Consider the following 20,367-nt stretch of genomic DNA (forward strand, 5'->3'; position numbering starts at 1 on the left):
GCTCGCAGTCCAATGACGCTTCGCCCCCAGTTTAACGTGTGAATTAATGTTTATCGATAAACATGGACCAAAACAGGGGCGGCTCCGTCTGACAGCAGCTCTCACTCAGAACATCGTTCGGTGTCAATGGAATTAAATTATCACTTAAATTATCATGACAGCTGCATGAATTAAATGTGCAAACAGATGTTTATTTATTTATAACTGATACAAATAACCTGTGTTTATTCTACCCACAGTCACTGGATTTGAGCAATCGCACGCTCTGATTGGCTACTCTACGACTAGGATATCAGCTCATATACCGTGAGTAGACAAAAAACAAAATGGCGGAGCGTGTTGCTGAACCAACCGAGGATGAAATAAAAACTCTACTCAAAAACAAACCCCAAAAATTGTTATCAAGCATTTAAAAGAAACAGAAATTGCAAAACGAATATAGTTTTTCCTCCAATAGCTCCAGTTCCACACTCCAGCCCAGCTGGTGGCAGTAATGCACCTTTAAGATGGTTTGCGAATCGCCAAAAAACCCTAAAGAAGAAGAAGAATACAAAAAAAAGCAACAAAATATGGAATAAAAGTATTTGATGGTAAGAAGGCGGCACGGTGGTGTAGTGGTTAGCGCTGTCGCCTCACAGCAAGAAGGTCCTGGGTTCGAGCCCCGTGGCCGGCGAGGGCCTTTCTGTGTGGAGTTTGCATGTTCTCCCCGTGTCCGCGTGGGTTTCCTCCGGGTGCTCCGGTTTCCCCCACAGTCCAAAGACATGCAGGTTAGGTTAACTGGTGACTCTAAATTGAGCGTAGGTGTGAATGCGAGTGTGAATGGTTGTCTGTGTCTATGTGTCAGCCCTGTGATGACCTGGCGACTTGTCCAGGGTGTACCCCGCCTTTCGCCCGTAGTCAGCTGGGATAGGCTCCAGCTTGCCTGCGACCCTGTAGAAGGATAAAGCGGCTAGAGATAATGAGATGAGATGATGGTAAGAACGTATCTTTTTTTATTTTTCAAGAATTATTATTATTATCGCATTTTTCACAAATTGCTTCTGTCATTTCGCCGGTTTGTTTCCATTCTAAGTGGAAATGATTTTGTTGGATGTTTTGTATAAAGTTTTTATTTATTGAATTTGCAAAAAAATAAAAAGAGTAGAGCCGCTGCTCCTCCACATTGAGAGGAATCAGCTGAGGTGGCTCGGGCATCTCTTTCGGATGCCTCCTGGACGCCTCCCTGGGGAGGTGTTCCAGGCATGTCCCCCCGGGAGGAGGCCCCGGGGAAGACCCAGGACATGCTGGAGGGACTATGTCTCTCGGCTGGCCTGGGAACGCTCCGGTGTTCTTCCCGAGGAGCTGGCCGAGGTGTCTGGGGAAAGGGAAGTTTGGGCTTCCATGCTCAGACTGCTGCCTCTGCGACCTGGTCTCGGATAAGCAGAAGAAGACGAGACGAGATAAAAATAAAAATGCTCTGTTTCTCAAAATTCAGTGAATGTGGATAGAATAAAACAGTTATTCCACTCAATCTTGTCGTACAACTCAGTGCTACGCGCCTCGTCGCCTATCGGCTCATGTACAACTCGATTTCGTGGAATAACTGTTAAATGCAGTTATATGTAGAACATGATTTAAAAAAAAAATCTTCTCAGCCAGAAAGAAGCAAACTTTTGAAGGCAAAGTTTCCTCCTTTACTAATGGACAACTTTTGGAATAAAGGAGGAAATTAAAATGGGTTATTTATTATGTTATCACACATATTTTGTTATTTTGGTCTGAACTGGTCCTCCTGGTGTGGAGCGACTGAAGAGGAAAAGTCAGAAGGAGCCCTGTGCAAAATCAGCAGCAAAATCGCATGCAATTCTTTGAACCTTTTCCATGTCCCATTGAACATACTCCACTTTTAAAGAAAAGAAAGAAAGAAAGAAAAGAAAGAAAGAAAAGAAAAGGAGATGTGATGTGACATAGCCGGTGCGTGTTTTCCTCACCGTAGAAGGTCAGATATCCGAACAGTGCAGCCAGGAAATACATGACGTACATGATAGCGATGGAGATGTTGGACACATGCTGCATCTTTTTCTTGGTGGGGCTGAAATCAGAGAATAACAGGATGTGACACACACTCTCTCTCTCTCTCTCTCTCTTTTTTTAAATGTCAGGTAATTCCTGAGGCCGTGATCTACGCTGAATAAAACGCTGCTTCTCTTCTGTTAAGCCAGAATCATTGTGATTGGATGTTGAGAAGATGTTGATTAATTTTCTCTCACTCAGCTCCGGCTCTGATAGCAGTTCATGTGATCATTTTAAAACGTTTCTTAATGGTTGCTTTAATAACAGCTCATTCACAGGGACGTGTTTTATGGTGGATGATCCACTCACACGGATTAAACAGAACACGTGATGTGAGATTTGTGGAAGGAGTCCGCAGCGTCAGCGCTCTGTAACAGTCAGGGCTGGAACTGGTTTCAAAACTTTCAGGTCTCCGACATCTTCAGGATGGAGGGGTTTAGAGCGGAACCGTCAGGGCCTTCGAAGGCTTCGGAGACGGCTCCAAACGTATCAGCATTTCAAATGTTATATATAATTTCATAATTATTCTTTTCTGATTCTAATTCGGCCTCATTTTCTATCTTCAGAAATGAAAGGGTTCCTGTCCTGAACACATTAAAATCGAGTTCTCCAATGAGATTGTGTTGTTTGTTGTCTCTCGGCTGAGAAGAGTTTAGAGCTGCTCACTCATTGGTTCGGACTTCATTGCCGGGACAGAAGGCCATGGCAGTGTATGTTTATGTAGGAAGTGGCAGATGAATTCATTAACCAATCAGTTTTTGATTTATAGTGGGAGGGACCAAAAATGTATCGCCCTCGTCCTTCTCAAAGTCCAACGTGAGCTTAACCGCGAGTCAGCGCAGCAGTGAAGTCACCTTCCAGCCGGTGTAGCGTTCATCAGTAGTGTTAGCGAATGCTAATAAAGCAGTCAGTGCTATCTATCGAGAGCTACAGGCTAACGACCGAGAAACTAAGATTTCTGTCTCCAGATTCTTCTTCCACGCTGCACGCTCGCTACAGTATTTTTCACTCAGACTTAAGGATTCATTTCCCTGTGGAATTTACTGAGTTACTTTTAAAATCAACATCGACAGCGACACACAACGGAGCGACCTGGCAGCCTGACGCTCATCCCTTACAAAATCCTTTACCCTGTCGCTGTTTTGGTGTCTGGCTAAGTTTGGGCTGAGCTCAAGTCCCAGCTCTAACAGTAACGGTTCAACACTGGATGACTTGAAGCTTGGTTTGCGGTTTCTCAGTAACATGACAAGCTGCAATTTTTTTCTCTTACGCTACGTTCACACTGCAAGGCTTAATGCTCAATTCCGATTTTTTTGTGAAATCCGATTTTTTTGTGAGGTCGTTCACATTAACAAATATATGCGACTTGTATGTGATCCTCAGTATGAACGAAAAGCGACCTAAAAGTGTTCCGCATGCGCACTGCAGGATACGACGACGTCACACGCAGTGAGCATGGCCAGTGTTTACGGAAGTAAAACCGCCCGGTTGCGGTATGACCCATCCAATCTAGCTTGAATAGCTGCATCCCCCCAAATGGAAATCAGCTCCCTAACCTCTGCGTCCTTCCATTGAGAAGATTCAGAACCTTCACAGCCCGAAACGTCCCTCGCATTGATGTCATGCGCAGGGGCGCAGATACGTTTTTTGAACTGGGAGGGGGACAAAAAACTGGGGGGGGGGGGAACAAAGCTGCCAGCAAACCAACCCCAACCCCGATATGCCTGTCAAACTTGTTGTTAGTAACCATAGCAACCAAGCTCGAGCTCGCAACCTGTGCAGTCTGCGCAGCTCAACCAACCGAATATCAGTCTTTGTTTTGTTTTATGTGAGTTGTTGCAACTATGTATACACTGCTGTGCACCTCAATAAACCGAATGGTAATTAGTCTTTTGATTTTTCCGTGAGGTTTGCCTTACGCAAAGAAAGACAGCATAGACGTTTTTTCCTCCCGATAAGTGGGGGGGACCGAACGAGGTGAATTTAAATATGACTTGTCCCACCCTCTATCTGCGCCTGTGATTATGCGCCATGTTGTTGTAACTTTTTTGAGAGACCCGCCGCCTACTTCAGCGCAGAATAGTGACGTTTGTGGCTTGTTGATGACGTGTAAGTCGGATGAATGCGACCTGGCGGTTCAGACTGAAGTCGCATATGAAAAGAGCGGATAGGAATCGGAATTAGCACCACATATCCAAACGGCCTGGGTCGGATTTGAAAAAATCGGATCTGTGTCGTTCATATTGTCAATAAAAGATCGGATACAGGTCACATATGGGCGAAAAGATCGGATTTGAGTCACTTCAGCCTGCAGTGTGAACGTAGCCTTATTCACTTCAAGAGAGAGGAAAAAAGAGGCGGGTTAGGGAACGAGTGTTTATACGGTACGTAGCTGCGAAAACGTAAGTGAGAACAGGAGCTAACTCCCTTCATGGATGTTCCAGAACGGTAACTCTAAACGGATAAAAAAAAGTTTGATGTCATTCCTTGAATAAAATTTTAAAACAGTGCATGGTTGGCAAACTGCTGTGGGATACGAGTGGAATGAAGCCAAGAGCTCCATTAACGCTCCAACGTTTGATTGTTTTCCTCCACCCGCACATCCTGAAGTGTTTTATTCGCTCTGATACAGTTTGTTCAGTTTGTACCTGATGTAAGAATGAACCGAAGAGTTTACAAAGTGAAATCGTTTTTTAAATGATCTCCTCACAGCCTGATTTTTCGTTTTTGTTCTTTTTTCAGGTCTGTCCTGGAGTCTGTGATCTAATCCACGCCATCTCGGCAGCGATTCACATGATTCTGTTTTTGTTTTTAGATGAATCAGGACACGCCCACTCTCATGCATGATGCACGGTAAGTGAAATGAGGTCGGCCGGACGCACGATGCACGGGCATTCACACGGCCGCATTCTCGCTGTGATGCAGAGCTGAGCTCAGATCAGTGCAGCAGCATTCAGGTCACATCCAGAAGCGTGACACGTGGACTGATCTGGGGTCTGAGAGCTTCCCTCAGGAACTTACTTGCGCAGCTCGGTGTAAATCGGCAGCACCTCTGGGTGGCACACAAAGGCAAACGCCAGGATGGGAATGGTGTAGGCTGTCTGCAAAACACACATGGAAAAGAAGGACACGTCACCATGGTTACCAAGGTTTCCACTACAAACTCCTTAACGAACAACTCGAGCACTTTATAGAGAATCATAGATGAGGCACTTCACAGAGGGAGAATTGTTCAGGCGACTAATTGTGGGCCGATTTGGAATGCCAGTCCTGTGCCCTGGGCTACGGATTCTCACAGACCATCCCATTGGGATGCTAATACTGGCAACACACACACACACACACACACACACACACACACACACACACAGAGGTCACTTTAATAGGAACTTGTTGTTGATTCTAAGATCCCTGTTCTTGGCTGCAGGAGTGGAACCCAGTGTGTTCTTCTGTTCTGCTGTTGCATGCTGAGATGCTTTTCTGCTCACCACGATTATAAAGAGTGATTTTATGAGTTACTATATCCTTCCTGGCAAAAGAGCTCGAGCCAATCTGTCCATTTTCTGATCTCTGACCCTCTCTTATCAACAAGGCGTTTGTTTCCACCTACAGAACTGTCCCTCACTCACTCACTCACTCACTCACTCACTCACTCACTCACTCACTCACTCCACTCACTCACTCACTCACTCACTCACTCACTCACTCACTCAAGGTTTTTTGTTTTTCGCACCATTCTGTGTAAACTCTAGAGCCTGTTGTGTGTGAAAACCCCAGGAGATCAGCAGTTTCTGAAATACTCAAACCTTCACGCTCCATCCGGCTCAAACCACCCAACACCCATACTGTACCACAGTGAAAGAAAGTCAGTCACACTTCACTGTGAGATCACAATTTTCCCCGTTCTGATGTTTGAACATTGTGAACATTAACTGAAGCTCTTGATTTGTATCTGCGGGATTTGATGCGTTGTGCTGCTGTCGAGCGATCGGCTGATTAGAGAACTGCAGAAAACAAACAGCAGGTGGATGTAGGGGTGTTCCTAATAAAGTGGCCAGTGAGTGTGCACCAGTAACAGTGACAGAAGAACACGGACGTGTGAAGGACATGTAGATCTGCCTGATGCTCTGTACAGGTCTAAAGAATAAATCAGAACGAATAATTAATCTCTGAACTCTGTGAACTCAGTTTTCTCGTTGCGAAGAGAGAGAGAGATTGAAAGAACGGATGAATGAAGAGGAGAAGGATATAAATGCCATTCTTTATCTTCTCTGGATGATCTTGTACAGAAGCTTCACTGATTAATTAAAGCTACAGGATGGTAAAGTTCCCCAAAGCTCTGCTTTGTTAGACAACAAAAATTGTCTCCTTCCATCAGAACAGAGCTCTCAGTTCAACACAGAATCCCACGAGGGTCCTTATCTTTTACGTTTCACTCTTTTTTAATCACTCAGAAATAATAAACCAGCTCACGTAATGCACACACTCTAACTGCAACCTACACACTGTAACTGTAACCTACACACTGTAACTGCAACCTACACACTGTAACTGCAACCTACACACTCTAACCTACGCACTAACTGTAACTGTAACCTATACACTGTAACTGTAACCTATACACTGTAACTGTAACCTACACACTGTAGCCTACACACTGTAACTGTAACTGTAACCTACACAATGTAACTGTAACCTACACACTGTAACCTACACACTGTAACTGTACCCTACACACTAACTGTAACTGTAACCTACACAATGTAACTGTAACCTACACACTGTAACATACACACTGTAACTATAACCTGCACACTGTAACCTACACACTGTAACTAACCTACACACTGTAACCTACACACTGTAACCTACACACTGTAACTAACCTACACACTGTAACCTACACACTGTAACTGTACCCTACACACTAACTGTAACCTACAAACTGTAACTGTAACCTACACACTAACTGTAACTGTACCCTATACACCATAACTGTAACCTACACACTGTAACCTACACACTGTAACTGTAACCTACACACTGTAACCTACACACTGTAACTGTACCCTACACACTGTAACTGTAACCTACACACTGTAACCTACACACTGTAACTGTAACCTGCACACTAACTGTAACTTATACACTGTAACTGTAACCTACACACTAAATGTAACCGACACACTGTAACTGCAACCTATACACTGTAACTGCAACCTGCACACTGTAACCTACACACTGTAACTGCAACCTACACAGTGTAACTGCAACCTACACACTGTAACCTATGCACTAACTGTAACTGTAACCTATACACTGTAACTGTAACCTACACACTGTAACCTACACACTGTAGCCTACACACTGTAACTAACCTACACACTGTAACTGTACCCTACACACTAACTGTAACTGTAACCTACACAATGTAACTGTGACCTACACACTGTAACCTACACACTGTAACCTACACACTGTAACTGTACCATACACACTAACTGTAACTGTAACCTACAAACTGTAACTGTAACCTACACACTAACTGTAACTGTAACCTATACACCATAACTGTAACCTACACACTGTAACTGTAACCTACACACTGTAACTGTAACCTACACACTAACTGTAACTGTAACCTATACACCATAACTGTAACCTACACACTGTAACTGTAACCTACACAGTGTAACTGTACCCTACACACTAACTGTAACTGTAACCTACACACTGTAACTGTAACCTGCACACTAACTGTAACTTATACACTGTAACTGTAACCTACACACTAACTGTAACCTACACACTGTAACTGTAATCTACACACTGTAACCTACACACTGTAACCTACACACTGTAACTGTAACTAACCTACACACTGTAACTGTAACCTACACACTAACTGTAACTGTAACCTACACACTCACTGTAACCTACACACTGTAACCTACACACTGTAACTGACACACTGTAACTGTAACCTACACACTAACTGTAACTAACCTACACACTGTAGCTGTAACCTGCACACTGTAACTGTAACCTACACACTAACTGTAACCTACATACTGTAACTGTAACCTACACACTGTAACCTACACACTGTAGCCTACACACTGTAGCCTACACACTGTAACTAACCTACACACTGCAACTGTACCCTACACACTAACTGTAACCTACACACTAACTGTAACTGTAACCTACACAATATAACTGTAAACTACACACTGTAACCTACACACTGTAACCTACAAACTGTAACCTATAGACTGTAAACTACACACTGTAACTAACCTGCACACTAACTGTAACTGTAACCTACACACTGTAACCTACACACTGTAACCTATAGACTGTAAACTACACACTGTAACTAACCTACACACTAACTGTAACTGTAACCTACAAACTGTAACTGTAACCTACACACTAACTGTAACCTACACACTGTAACTGTAACCTACACACTAACTGTAACTGTAACCTATACACCATAACTGTAACCTACACACTGTAACCTACACACTGTAACTGCAACCTGCACATTAACTGTAACTTACACACTATAAATGTAACCTGCACACTAACTGTAACCTACACACTGTAACTGTAATCTACACACTGTAACCTACACACTGTAACTGTAACCTGCACACTGTAACTATAACCTATACACTAACTGTAACTAAACTACACACTGTAGCTGTAACCTGCGCACTGTAACTGTAACCTACACACTGTAACCTACACACTGTAACTGTAACCTACACACTAACTGCAACTGTAACCTACACACTAACTGTAACCTACACACTGTAACTGTAACCTATACACTAATTGTAACTAAACTACACACTGTAGCTGTAACCTGCACACTGTAACTGTAACCTACACACTAACTGTAACTTATACACCATAACTGTAACCTACACACTGTAACCTACACACTGTAACTGTAACCTACACAGTGTAACCTACACACTGTAACTGTACCCTACACACTAACTGTAACTGTAACCTACAAACTGTAACCTACACACTAACTGTAACCTACACACTGTAACTGTAACCTACACACTAACTGTAACTGTAACCTATACACCATAACTGTAACCTACACACTGTAACCTACACACTAACCTACACACTGTAACTGTACCCTACACACTAACTGTAACTGTAACCTACAAACTGTACCTGTAACCCACACACTAACTGTAACCTACACACTAACTGTAACCTACACACTGTAACTGTTACTGTAACCTACACACTGTAACCTACACACTAACTGTAACCTATACACTAACTGTAGCCTACACACTGTAACTGTAACCTACACACTGTAACTGTAACCTACACACTGTAACCCACACACTGTAAGTGTAACCTACACACTGTAACTGTAACCTACACACTAACTGTAACTGTAACCTACACACTAACTGTAACTGTAACCTATACACCATAACTGTAACCTACACACTGTAACTTACACACTGTAACTGTAACCTATACACAACCTACACACTGTAACTGTAACCTACACACTGTAACCCACACACTGTAACTGTAACCTACACACTGTAACTGTAACCTACACACTAACTGTAACTGTAACCTACACACTAACTGTAACTGTAATCTACACACTGTAACTGTAACCTATACACCATAACTGTAACCTACACACTGTAACCGTAAACTACACACTGTAACTGTACCCTACACACTAACTGTAACTGTAACCTACACACTGTAACTGTAACCTACATACTGTAACTGTAACCTACACACTGTAACTGTTACTGTAACCTACATACTGTAACCTACACACTAACTAACTGTAACCTACACACTGTAACTGTAACCCACACACTAACCTACACACTGTAACTGTAACCTACACACTGTAACTGTAACCTACACACTGTAACCTACACACTGTAACTGTAAACTACACACTGTAACTGTAACCTACACACTGTAGCTGTACCCTACACACTAACTGTAACCTACACACTGTAACTGTAACCTACACACTGTAACCTGCACACTGTAACTGTAGCCACACTAACTGTAACTGTAACCTATACACCATAACTGTAACCTACACACTGTAACTTACACACTGTAACTGTAACCTACACACGGTAACCTACATTGTAACTGTAACCTACACACTGTAACTGTAACCTACACACTGAAACTGTAAACTACACACTGTAACTGTAACCTACACACTGTAACTGTTACCTACACACTGTAACTGTAACCTGCACACTAACTGTAACTTACACACTGTAACTGTAACCTGCACACTAACTGTAACCTACACACTGTAACTGTAACTAACCAACACACTGTAAATGTAACCTGCACACTAACTGCAACTGTACCCTACACACTAACTGTAACCTACACACTGTAACTGTAACCTACACACTGTAACCTGCACACTGTAACTGTAGCCACACTAACTGTAACTGTAACCTATACACCATAACTGTAACCTACACACTGTAACTTACACACTGTAACTGTAACCTACACACGGTAACCTACATTGTAACTGTAAACTACACACTGTAACTGTAACCTACACACTGAAACTGTAAACTACACACTGTAACTGTAACCTACACACTGTAACTGTTACCTACACACTGTAACTGTAACCTGCACACTAACTGTAACTTACACACTGTAACTGTAACCTGCACACTAACTGTAACCTACACACTGTAACTGTAACCCACACACTAACCTACACACTGTAACTGTAACCTACACACTGTAACTGTAACCTACACACTGTAACCTACACACTGTAACTGTAAACTACACACTGTAACTGTAACCTACACACTGTAGCTGTACCCTACACACTAACTGTAACCTACACACTGTAACTGTAACCTACACACTGTAACCTGCACACTGTAACTGTAGCCACACTAACTGTAACTGTAACCTATACACCATAACTGTAACCTACACACTGTAACTTACACACTGTAACTGTAACCTACACACGGTAACCTACATTGTAACTGTAAACTACACACTGTAACTGTAACCTACACACTGAAACTGTAAACTACACACTGTAACTGTAACCTACACACTGTAACTGTTACCTACACACTGTAACTGTAACCTGCACACTAACTGTAACTTACACACTGTAACTGTAACCTGCACACTAACTGTAACCTACACACTGTAACTGTAATCTACACAGTGTAACCTACACACTAACTGTAACTAACCTACACACTGTAGCTGTAACCTGCACACTGTAACTGTAACCTACACACTAACTGTAACTGTAACCTATACACCATAACTGTAACCTACACACTGTAACTGTAACCTACACACTGTAACCTACACACTGTAACTGTACCCTACACACTAACTGTAACCTACAAACTGTAACTGTAACCTACACACTAACTGTAACCTACACACTGTAACTGTACCCTAAACACTAACTGTAACCTACAAACTGTACCTGTAACCCACACACTAACTGTAACCTACACACTAACTGTAACCTACACACTGTAACTGTTACTGTAACCTACACACTGTAACCTACACACTAACTGTAACCTATACACTGTAATTGTAGCCTGCACACTGTAACCTACACACTGTAACCTACACACTGTAACTGTAACCTACACACTAATTGTAACTGTAACCTACACACTAACTGTAACTGTAACCTATACACCATAACTGTAACCTACACACTGTAACTGTAACCTACACACCAACCTACACACTGTAACTGTAACCTACACACTGTAACCCACACACTGTAACTGTAACCTACACACTAACTGTAACTGTAACCTATACCCCATAACTGTAACCTACACACTGTAACTTACACACTGTAACTGTAACCTACACACGGTAACCTACATTGTAACTGTAAACTACACACTGTAACTGTAACCTACACACTGAAACTGTAAACTACACTGTAACTGTAACCTACACACTGTAACTGTTACCTACACACTGTAACTGTAACCTGCACACTAACTGTAACTTACACACTGTAACTGTAACCTGCACACTAACTGTAACCTACACACTGTAACTGTAATCTACACAGTGTAACCTACACACTGTAACTGTAACTAACCAACACACTGTAACTGTAACCTGCACACTAACAGCAACTGTAACCTACACACTAACTGTAACCTACACACTGTAACCTACACACTAACTGTAACTAACCTACACACTGTAGCTGTAACCTGCACACTGTAACTGTAACCTACACACTAACTGTAACTTATACACCATAACTGTAACCTACACACTGTAACCTACACACTGTAACTGTACCCTACACACTAACTGTAACTGTAACCTACAAACTGTAACCTACACACTGTAACTGTAACCTACACACTAACTGTAACTGTAACCTATACACCATAACTGTAACCTACACACTAACTGTAACCTACACACTGTAACCTACACACTGTAACTGTACCCTACACACTAACTGTAACTGTAACCTACAAACTGTAACTGTAACCTACACACTAACTGTAACCTACACACTGTAACTGTACCCTACACACTAACTGTAACTGTAACCTACAAACTGTACCTGTAACCCACACACTAACTGTAACCTACACACTAACTGTAACCTACACACTGTAACTGTTACTGTAACCTACACACTGTAACCTACACACTAACTGTAACCTATACACTGTAACTGTAGCCTACACACTGTAACCTACACACTGTAACCAACACACTGTAACTGTAACCTACACACTAATTGTAACTGTAACCTACACACTAACTGTAACTGTAACCTACACACTGTAACCTACACACTGTAACTGTAACCTACACACCAACCTACACACTGTAACTGTAACCTACACACTGTAACCCACACACTGTAACTGTAACCTACACACTAACTGTAACTGTAACCTATACACCATAACTGTAACCTACACACTGTAACTGTAACCTACACACTGTAACCTACACACTGTAACTGTACCCTACACACTAACTGTAACTGTAACCTACAAACTGTAACTGTAACCTACACACTAACTGTAACCTACACACTGTAACTGTACCCTACACACTAACTGTAACTGTAACCTACAAACTGTACCTGTAACCCACACACTAACTGTAACCTACACACTAACTGTAACCTACACACTGTAACTGTTACTGTAACCTACACACTGTAACCTACACACTAACTGTAACCTATACACTGTAACTGTAACCTACACACTGTAACCTACACACTGTAACTGTAACCTACACACTAATTGTAACTGTAACCTACACACTAACTGTAACCTATACACCATAACTGTAACCTACACACTGTAACCTACACACTGTAACTGTAACCTACACACCAACCTACACACTGTAACTGTAACCTACACACTGTAACCCACACACTGTAACTGTAACCTACACACTAACTGTAACTGTAACCTATACCCCATAACTGTAACCTACACACTGTAACTTACACACTGTAACTGTAACCTACACACGGTAACCTACATTGTAACTGTAAACTACACACTGTAACTGTAACCTACACACTGAAACTGTAAACTACACTGTAACTGTAACCTACACACTGTAACTGTTACCTACACACTGTAACTGTAACCTGCACACTAACTGTAACTTACACACTGTAACTGTAACCTGCACACTAACTGTAACCTACACACTGTAACTGTAATCTACACAGTGTAACCTACACACTGTAACTGTAACTAACCAACACACTGTAACTGTAACCTGCACACTAACAGCAACTGTAACCTACACACTAACTGTAACCTACACACTGTAACCTACACACTAACTGTAACTAACCTACACACTGTAGCTGTAACCTGCACACTAACTGTAACCTACACACTAACTGTAACTTATACACCATAACTGTAACCTACACACTAACTGTAACTGTAACCAACAAACTGTAACCTACACACTGTAACTGTAACCTACACACTAACTGTAACTGTAACTTATACACCATAACTGTAACCTACACACTGTAACTGTAACCTACACACTGTAACCTACACACTGTAACTGTACCCTACACACTAACTGTAACTGTAACCTACAAACTGTAACTGTAACCTACACACTAACTGTAACCTACACACTGTAACTGTACCCTACACACTAACTGTAACTGTAACCTACAAACTGTACCTGTAACCCACACACTAACTGTAACCTACACACTAACTGTAACCTACACACTGTAACTGTTACTGTAACCTACACACTGTAACCTACACACTAACTGTAACCTATACACTGTAACTGTAGCCTACACACTGTAACCTACACACTGTAACCTACACACTGTAACTGTAACCTACACACTAATTGTAACTGTAACCTACACACTAACTGTAACTGTAACCTATACACCATAACTGTAACCTACACACTGTAACTGTAACCTACACACCAACCTACACACTGTAACTGTAACCTACACACTGTAACCCACACACTGTAACTGTAACCTACACACTAACTGTAACTGTAACCTATACACCATAACTGTAACCTACACACTGTAACTGTAACCTACATACTGTAACCTCCACACTGTAACTGTAAACTACACACTGTAACTGTACCCTGCACACTAACTGTAACTGTAACCTACACACTGTAACCTACACACTGTAACTGTTACTGTAACCTACACACTGTAACCTACACACTAACTGTAACTGTAACCTACACACTGTAACTGTAACCTACACACTAACTGTAACTGTAACCTATACACCATAACTGTAACCTACACACTGTAACCTACACACTGTAACTGTTACTGTAACCTACACACTAACTGTAACTGTAACCTACACACTGTAACCTACACACTGTAACTGTAACTAACCTACACACTAACTGTAACTGTAACCTATACACCATAACTGTAACCTACACACTGTAACCTACACACTGTAACTGTTACTGTAACCTACACACTGTAACCTACACACTAACTGTAACTGTAACCTACACACTGTAACCTACACACTGTAACTGTAACCTACACACTAACTGTAACTGTAACCTATACACCATAACTGTAACCTACACACTGTAACCTACAAACTGTAACTATAACCTACATACTGTAACCTCCACACTGTAACTGTAAACTACACACTGTAACTGTACCCTGCACACTAACTGTAACTGTAACCTACACACTGTAACCTACACACTGTAACTGTTACAGTAACCTACACACTGTAACCTACACACTAACTGTAACTGTAACCTACACACTGTAACTGTAACATACACACTAACCTACACACTGTAACTGTAACCTACACACTGTAACCTACACACTGTAACTGTAAACTACACACTGTAACCTACACACTGTAGCTGTACCCTACGCACTAACTGTAACCTACACACTGTAACTGTAATCTACACACTGTAACCTGCACACTGTAACTGTAGCCACACTAACTGTAACTGTAACCTATACACCATAACTGAAACCTACACACTGTAACCTACACACTGTAACCTACACACTGTAACCTACATTGAAACTGTAAACTACACACTGTAACTGTAACCTACACACTGTAACTGTAAACTACACACTAACTGTAACCTACACACTGCAACTGTAACCTACACACTGTAACTGTAACCCACCCACTGCAACCTACATTGTAACTGTTAACTACACACTGTAACCTACACACTGCAACTGTAAACTACACACTGTAACTGTAAACTACACACTAACTGTAACCTACACACTATAACTGTAACCTACCCACTGCAACCTACATTGTAACTGTAAACTACACACTGTAACTGTAACCTACACACAGCAACTGTAAACTACACACTAACTGTAACCTACACACTGTAACTGTAAACTACACACTGTAACTGTAACCTACACACTGCAACTGTAAACTACACACTAACTGTAACCTACACACTGTAACTGTAACCTACACACTAACTGTAACCTACACACTGCAACTGTAACCCACCCACTGTAACCTACATTGTAACTGTAACCTACACACTGTAACTGTAAACTACACACTAACTGTAACCTACACACTGTAACTGTACCCTACACACTAACTGTAACCTACACACTGTAACTGTTACTGTAACCTACACACTGTAACCTACACACTAACTGTAACTGTAACCTACACACTAACTGTAACCTACACACTGTAACTGTAGCCTACACATTGTAACCTACACACTGTAACTGTAACCTTCGTCGTTTCAGATGAACATCAAGCCGAGCTTGCTCTCTAGATCAGGTGCATTGAGGAAGTTGTGTGTGTGTGTGTGTGTGTGTGTGTGTGTGTGTGTGTGTGTCAGACCTGTGTGTTGAGGTTGAACATGTGAGGGGTGCAGGAGGGGTCTTCCTCAGGCGTCATGGTGACCCCACTGTGCTCCACCACCACCCCGCTGCTGTTGAACCCCACCGTCCGATTGGAGAAGTCAGTGAAGGGACACGACACATGGAACTTCTTATAGATCACCTGAGAGCACAGAGGAACAGGACTGATTTTATTTTATTCATCCATCTATCCAGACATTCAACCAACTAGTGATTCATCTGTGACTGAAAGTCACCCTTTGGGTCCGTATCATGCACATAAAGGGACATCAGTGTGGCATAAAACACAGGAGCCAATCAGCACACAGCACTGGATTACCAGGAGGAGGAGACGGATATGCGAACATCTGGGTGTTCCCCAACTTTTATATTTATTAACTTTGTTTAAGAAATTATTTCTAGTCAGTTAAAGTGTCGGTACTGAAGAATTTTTTTGTCGAAGTGCTGCATTGATAAATTATTCAGTAGAGAAAAAATGGTTTAATTTCCATGTAATACAGATTTCAGCTGATAGTCAGTGTGTAGTATGGTATTTCCTCCAGAAAGAAGAGAAGAGGAGAGTGAGAGGTAAAATTACATCAACACACACACACACACACACACACACACACACACACACACAAGGAGGTAAAAAGGTATTTAATTATCATCAGGTTGAGTGGAAGGATTCTGAAAGCTGAATTCATCAGATGTTTAACTCACACCATCAACACACAGTTCAGGGGAGAGAGAGGGAGAGGGGGAGAGAGAGAGGGGGAGGGAGAGGGAGTGAACGAGAGGGAGAGGGGGAGAGAACGAGAGGGAGTGAACGAGAGAGGGGGGGAGAGAGAGAGGAAGTGAACGAGAGAGAGAGGGAGAGAGAGAGAGGGAGTGAACGAGAGAGAGAGGGGGAGAGAATGAGAGGGGGAGAGAAAGAGAGAGAGGGAGTGAACGAGAGAGAGGGGGGAGGGAGAGGGGGAGAGAGAGGGAGAGGGGGAGAGAGAGAGGGTGAAAGAGGGAGAGAGAGAGGGAGTGAACGAGAGAGGGAGAGAAAGAGAGAGAGAGAATGAACGAGAGAGAGGGAGAGAAAGAGAGAGAGGGGGAGAGAGAGGGGAGAGAGGGAGAGGGGGAGTGAATGAGGGAGGGGGGAGAGAAAGAGAGATAGGGAGTGAACGAGAGAGGGAGGGGGAGAGAAAGAGAGAGAGGGGGAGAGAGAGGGAGTGAATGAGAGGGGGAGAGAAAGAGAGAGAGGGGGAGAGAGATAGTGAAAGAGAGATGGGGAGAGAGAGGGAGAGAAAGAGAGGGGGAGAGAAAGAGAGAGAGGGGGAGAGAGAGGGAGAGAGGTGGAGAGAGAGGGGGAGGGGGGAGAGAGAGAGGGGGAGGGTGTGAGACAGAGAGGGAGAGAAAGAGAGAGAGAGAGGGGGAGGGTGTGAGACAGAGGGTGAGAGAGGGAGGGGGGAGAGAGAGGGGGAGAGTGAGTGAGAGAGAGATAGGGTGAGGGAGAGGGTGAGAGGGAGAGAGACAGAGAGGGTGAGAGGGAGGGTGAGAGTGAGAGAGAGAGATAGGGAGAGGGTGAGAGAGAGATAGGGTGAGGGAGAGGGTGAGAGAGATAGGGAGAGGGTGAGAGAGATAGGGTGAGAGATATGAAGGACGTACTGCGATAAGGAAGAAGACCATGCAGCTGAGAGAAAACCCACTGGTGTAGCCCAGATAACCTGAAACACACACACACACACACACACACACACACACACACACACACTCGGATCTGAAACAGAACATCATTCCTTTGCATATCAGATTCGTTCCTTGTTGCTGAGCGGGAGAAGAACATCGCCTGTGATGTCGATGGCGTCCTGCGACCCGGTTCAGCCCAGAGTCATGATGCCGAGGCAGAATGACTGACTGATTGTATGTTTTTTTTTTTTTATTTTCATTTTTATTATTTTTGCTGCAGGTTCTCTATTGTAAACATATACAAATATACAGAAGTACAAATATTTTACATCCAGGACACTTTTCCGATGGAATAAAAACGTGTTCTGTTCCCTTCTAGCAGGTTTCATTCATTTGGTTCGATAGCATGCAATATTGTTCGCATATCGCTTATCCTACGTGTATTATGTCACTCTACTCAATGGAGAATGAGTGCTGAATATAGTTTATGATATTGCATGGTCGTCAAGACAACATGACGTCACACGTCGGAGATGTAAAACTTCTGCACTAGCGAGCGACTGGGACAATTTGTAAACAAACATGGCCGCCAGGTTTGCTTCGTTAAATACAGAAGATTTTGAGAGAATTTTGAAAGAGAAAGATGCGCTGAACACTGGAAAGGAATGTATAATAATAATCTCATCTCATTATCTGTAGCCGCTTTATCCTGTTCTACAGGGTCGCAGGCGAGCTGGAGCCTATCCCAGCTGACTACGGGTGAAAGGCGGGGTACACCCTGGACAAGTCGCCAGGTCATCACAGGGCTGACACATAGACACAGACAACCATTCACACTCACATTCACACCTACGCTCAATTTAGAGTCACCAGTTAACCTAACCTGCATGTCTTTGGACTGTGGGGGAAACCGGAGCACCCGGAGGAAACCCATGCGGACACGGGGAGAACATGCAAACTCCACACAGAAAGGCCCTCGCCGGCCACGGGGCTCGAACCCGGACCTTCTTGCTGTGAGGCGACAGCGCTAACCACTACACCACCGTGCCGCCCCGTATAATAATAATAATAATAATAATGACGGTAAGTCAAAAAATTCTAAGACAAATGAAAAAATCTTATGATTTATGAAAATAACAAAGCTGTTTCACAACATATCCTCCATTTAAGTCTAAACATTTCTGCAAGCGATGTTTCCATTGAAGAATTCCTTCTTTGTATTCCTTTTTTGAATTCCTTTTGAAATTATAACATCTGTCTTAGAACTTTTTGACTTCCCCTCTTATTGTCTGGCTTTTTTCGTGGTCTACCAGATATATTCCATTCAGCGACTCGTCTTCGACTCGTTCAGTATCATGCTCGCTGAATGGAATATATCTGATAGACCATGAAAAAAAGCCAGACAATTTTATTTCAATGTCACATCAAGTATTTTTCCCCTGCGGTACCAGGACGACAGCGTTGTGCGTTTCCGTACCGCTGTGTCAACTGACTGCTGAGTCGTGGTTATTCGCTGACCGGTTTTCTGTCTCTGACTGCAGTGTTTTTGAGCAAAGATACAGTCGGATTTTTTGTTTGATTTTGCAAGAGAAGTTGAAGGTTTTGTACGGTAAATGCAGCTTGAATTTTGGGTTTTCCGTTTCCTGATTTGAGAAAAGGCCAAACGATTTCAGGAAAAGTGTTTCAGCGATTCAGAAAAACCTGAGTGTTGAGAAGACGTGTTAAACAGCGACTTACCCAACTGCTTCATCAGAGCCAGAGGTAGAATGACGCAGATGGACACGATGACCACCAGGTAATTACCGTTCAGATACCATTCCCTACGGGGGGGATCAAATACATCAGGTTATAAATATCACAGTCTCAGGAACCTTCTGAAGAACTCTGGAACTCTGAAGCAGGTCTGAGAGTAGTTCCTGTTTAAGAGTTCCTCTTTAAGAGTTCCTGTTTACTTCTCAGGATCTGTCCGAGCAGAGCTGACGAGTCAAATGTGAACTGAATGAACAGTGAACAACTGACGAACCGTCCAACTGATTTCTCATGAATGATTTAATCTCAGACCCGATATTTTAACTCCAGTGAAGATTCGAGAACGTCGTGAAAACCGCATCAGATTTGTGCAACAAAGCAAAAGTTTTTGTAAACAGCTTCACTCTGCTTCATGTCTGCTG

General features: G+C 42.7%; 1 protein-coding gene across 1 annotated transcript in view; it reads right to left on the minus strand.

The window, feature by feature from the left end:
• The window catches only part of slc38a3a (solute carrier family 38 member 3a), a 90,436-nt gene that overhangs the window by 7,640 nt on the left and 62,429 nt on the right, over window positions 1–20,367 (minus strand). The window contains exons 8-12 of the mRNA XM_060911011.1: window positions 19,934–20,016; window positions 18,176–18,234; window positions 16,521–16,682; window positions 5,074–5,153; window positions 1,971–2,071 (exon numbers count right to left, since the gene is read on the minus strand). Coding sequence (XP_060766994.1) covers window positions 1,971–2,071; window positions 5,074–5,153; window positions 16,521–16,682; window positions 18,176–18,234; window positions 19,934–20,016 — 485 coding nt within the window. The remainder of the gene's footprint in view (window positions 1–1,970; window positions 2,072–5,073; window positions 5,154–16,520; window positions 16,683–18,175; window positions 18,235–19,933; window positions 20,017–20,367) is intronic.

This window comes from Neoarius graeffei, chromosome 26 (genome assembly GCF_027579695.1).
Source record: "Neoarius graeffei isolate fNeoGra1 chromosome 26, fNeoGra1.pri, whole genome shotgun sequence".
Lineage (NCBI taxonomy): Eukaryota > Metazoa > Chordata > Actinopteri > Siluriformes > Ariidae > Neoarius > Neoarius graeffei.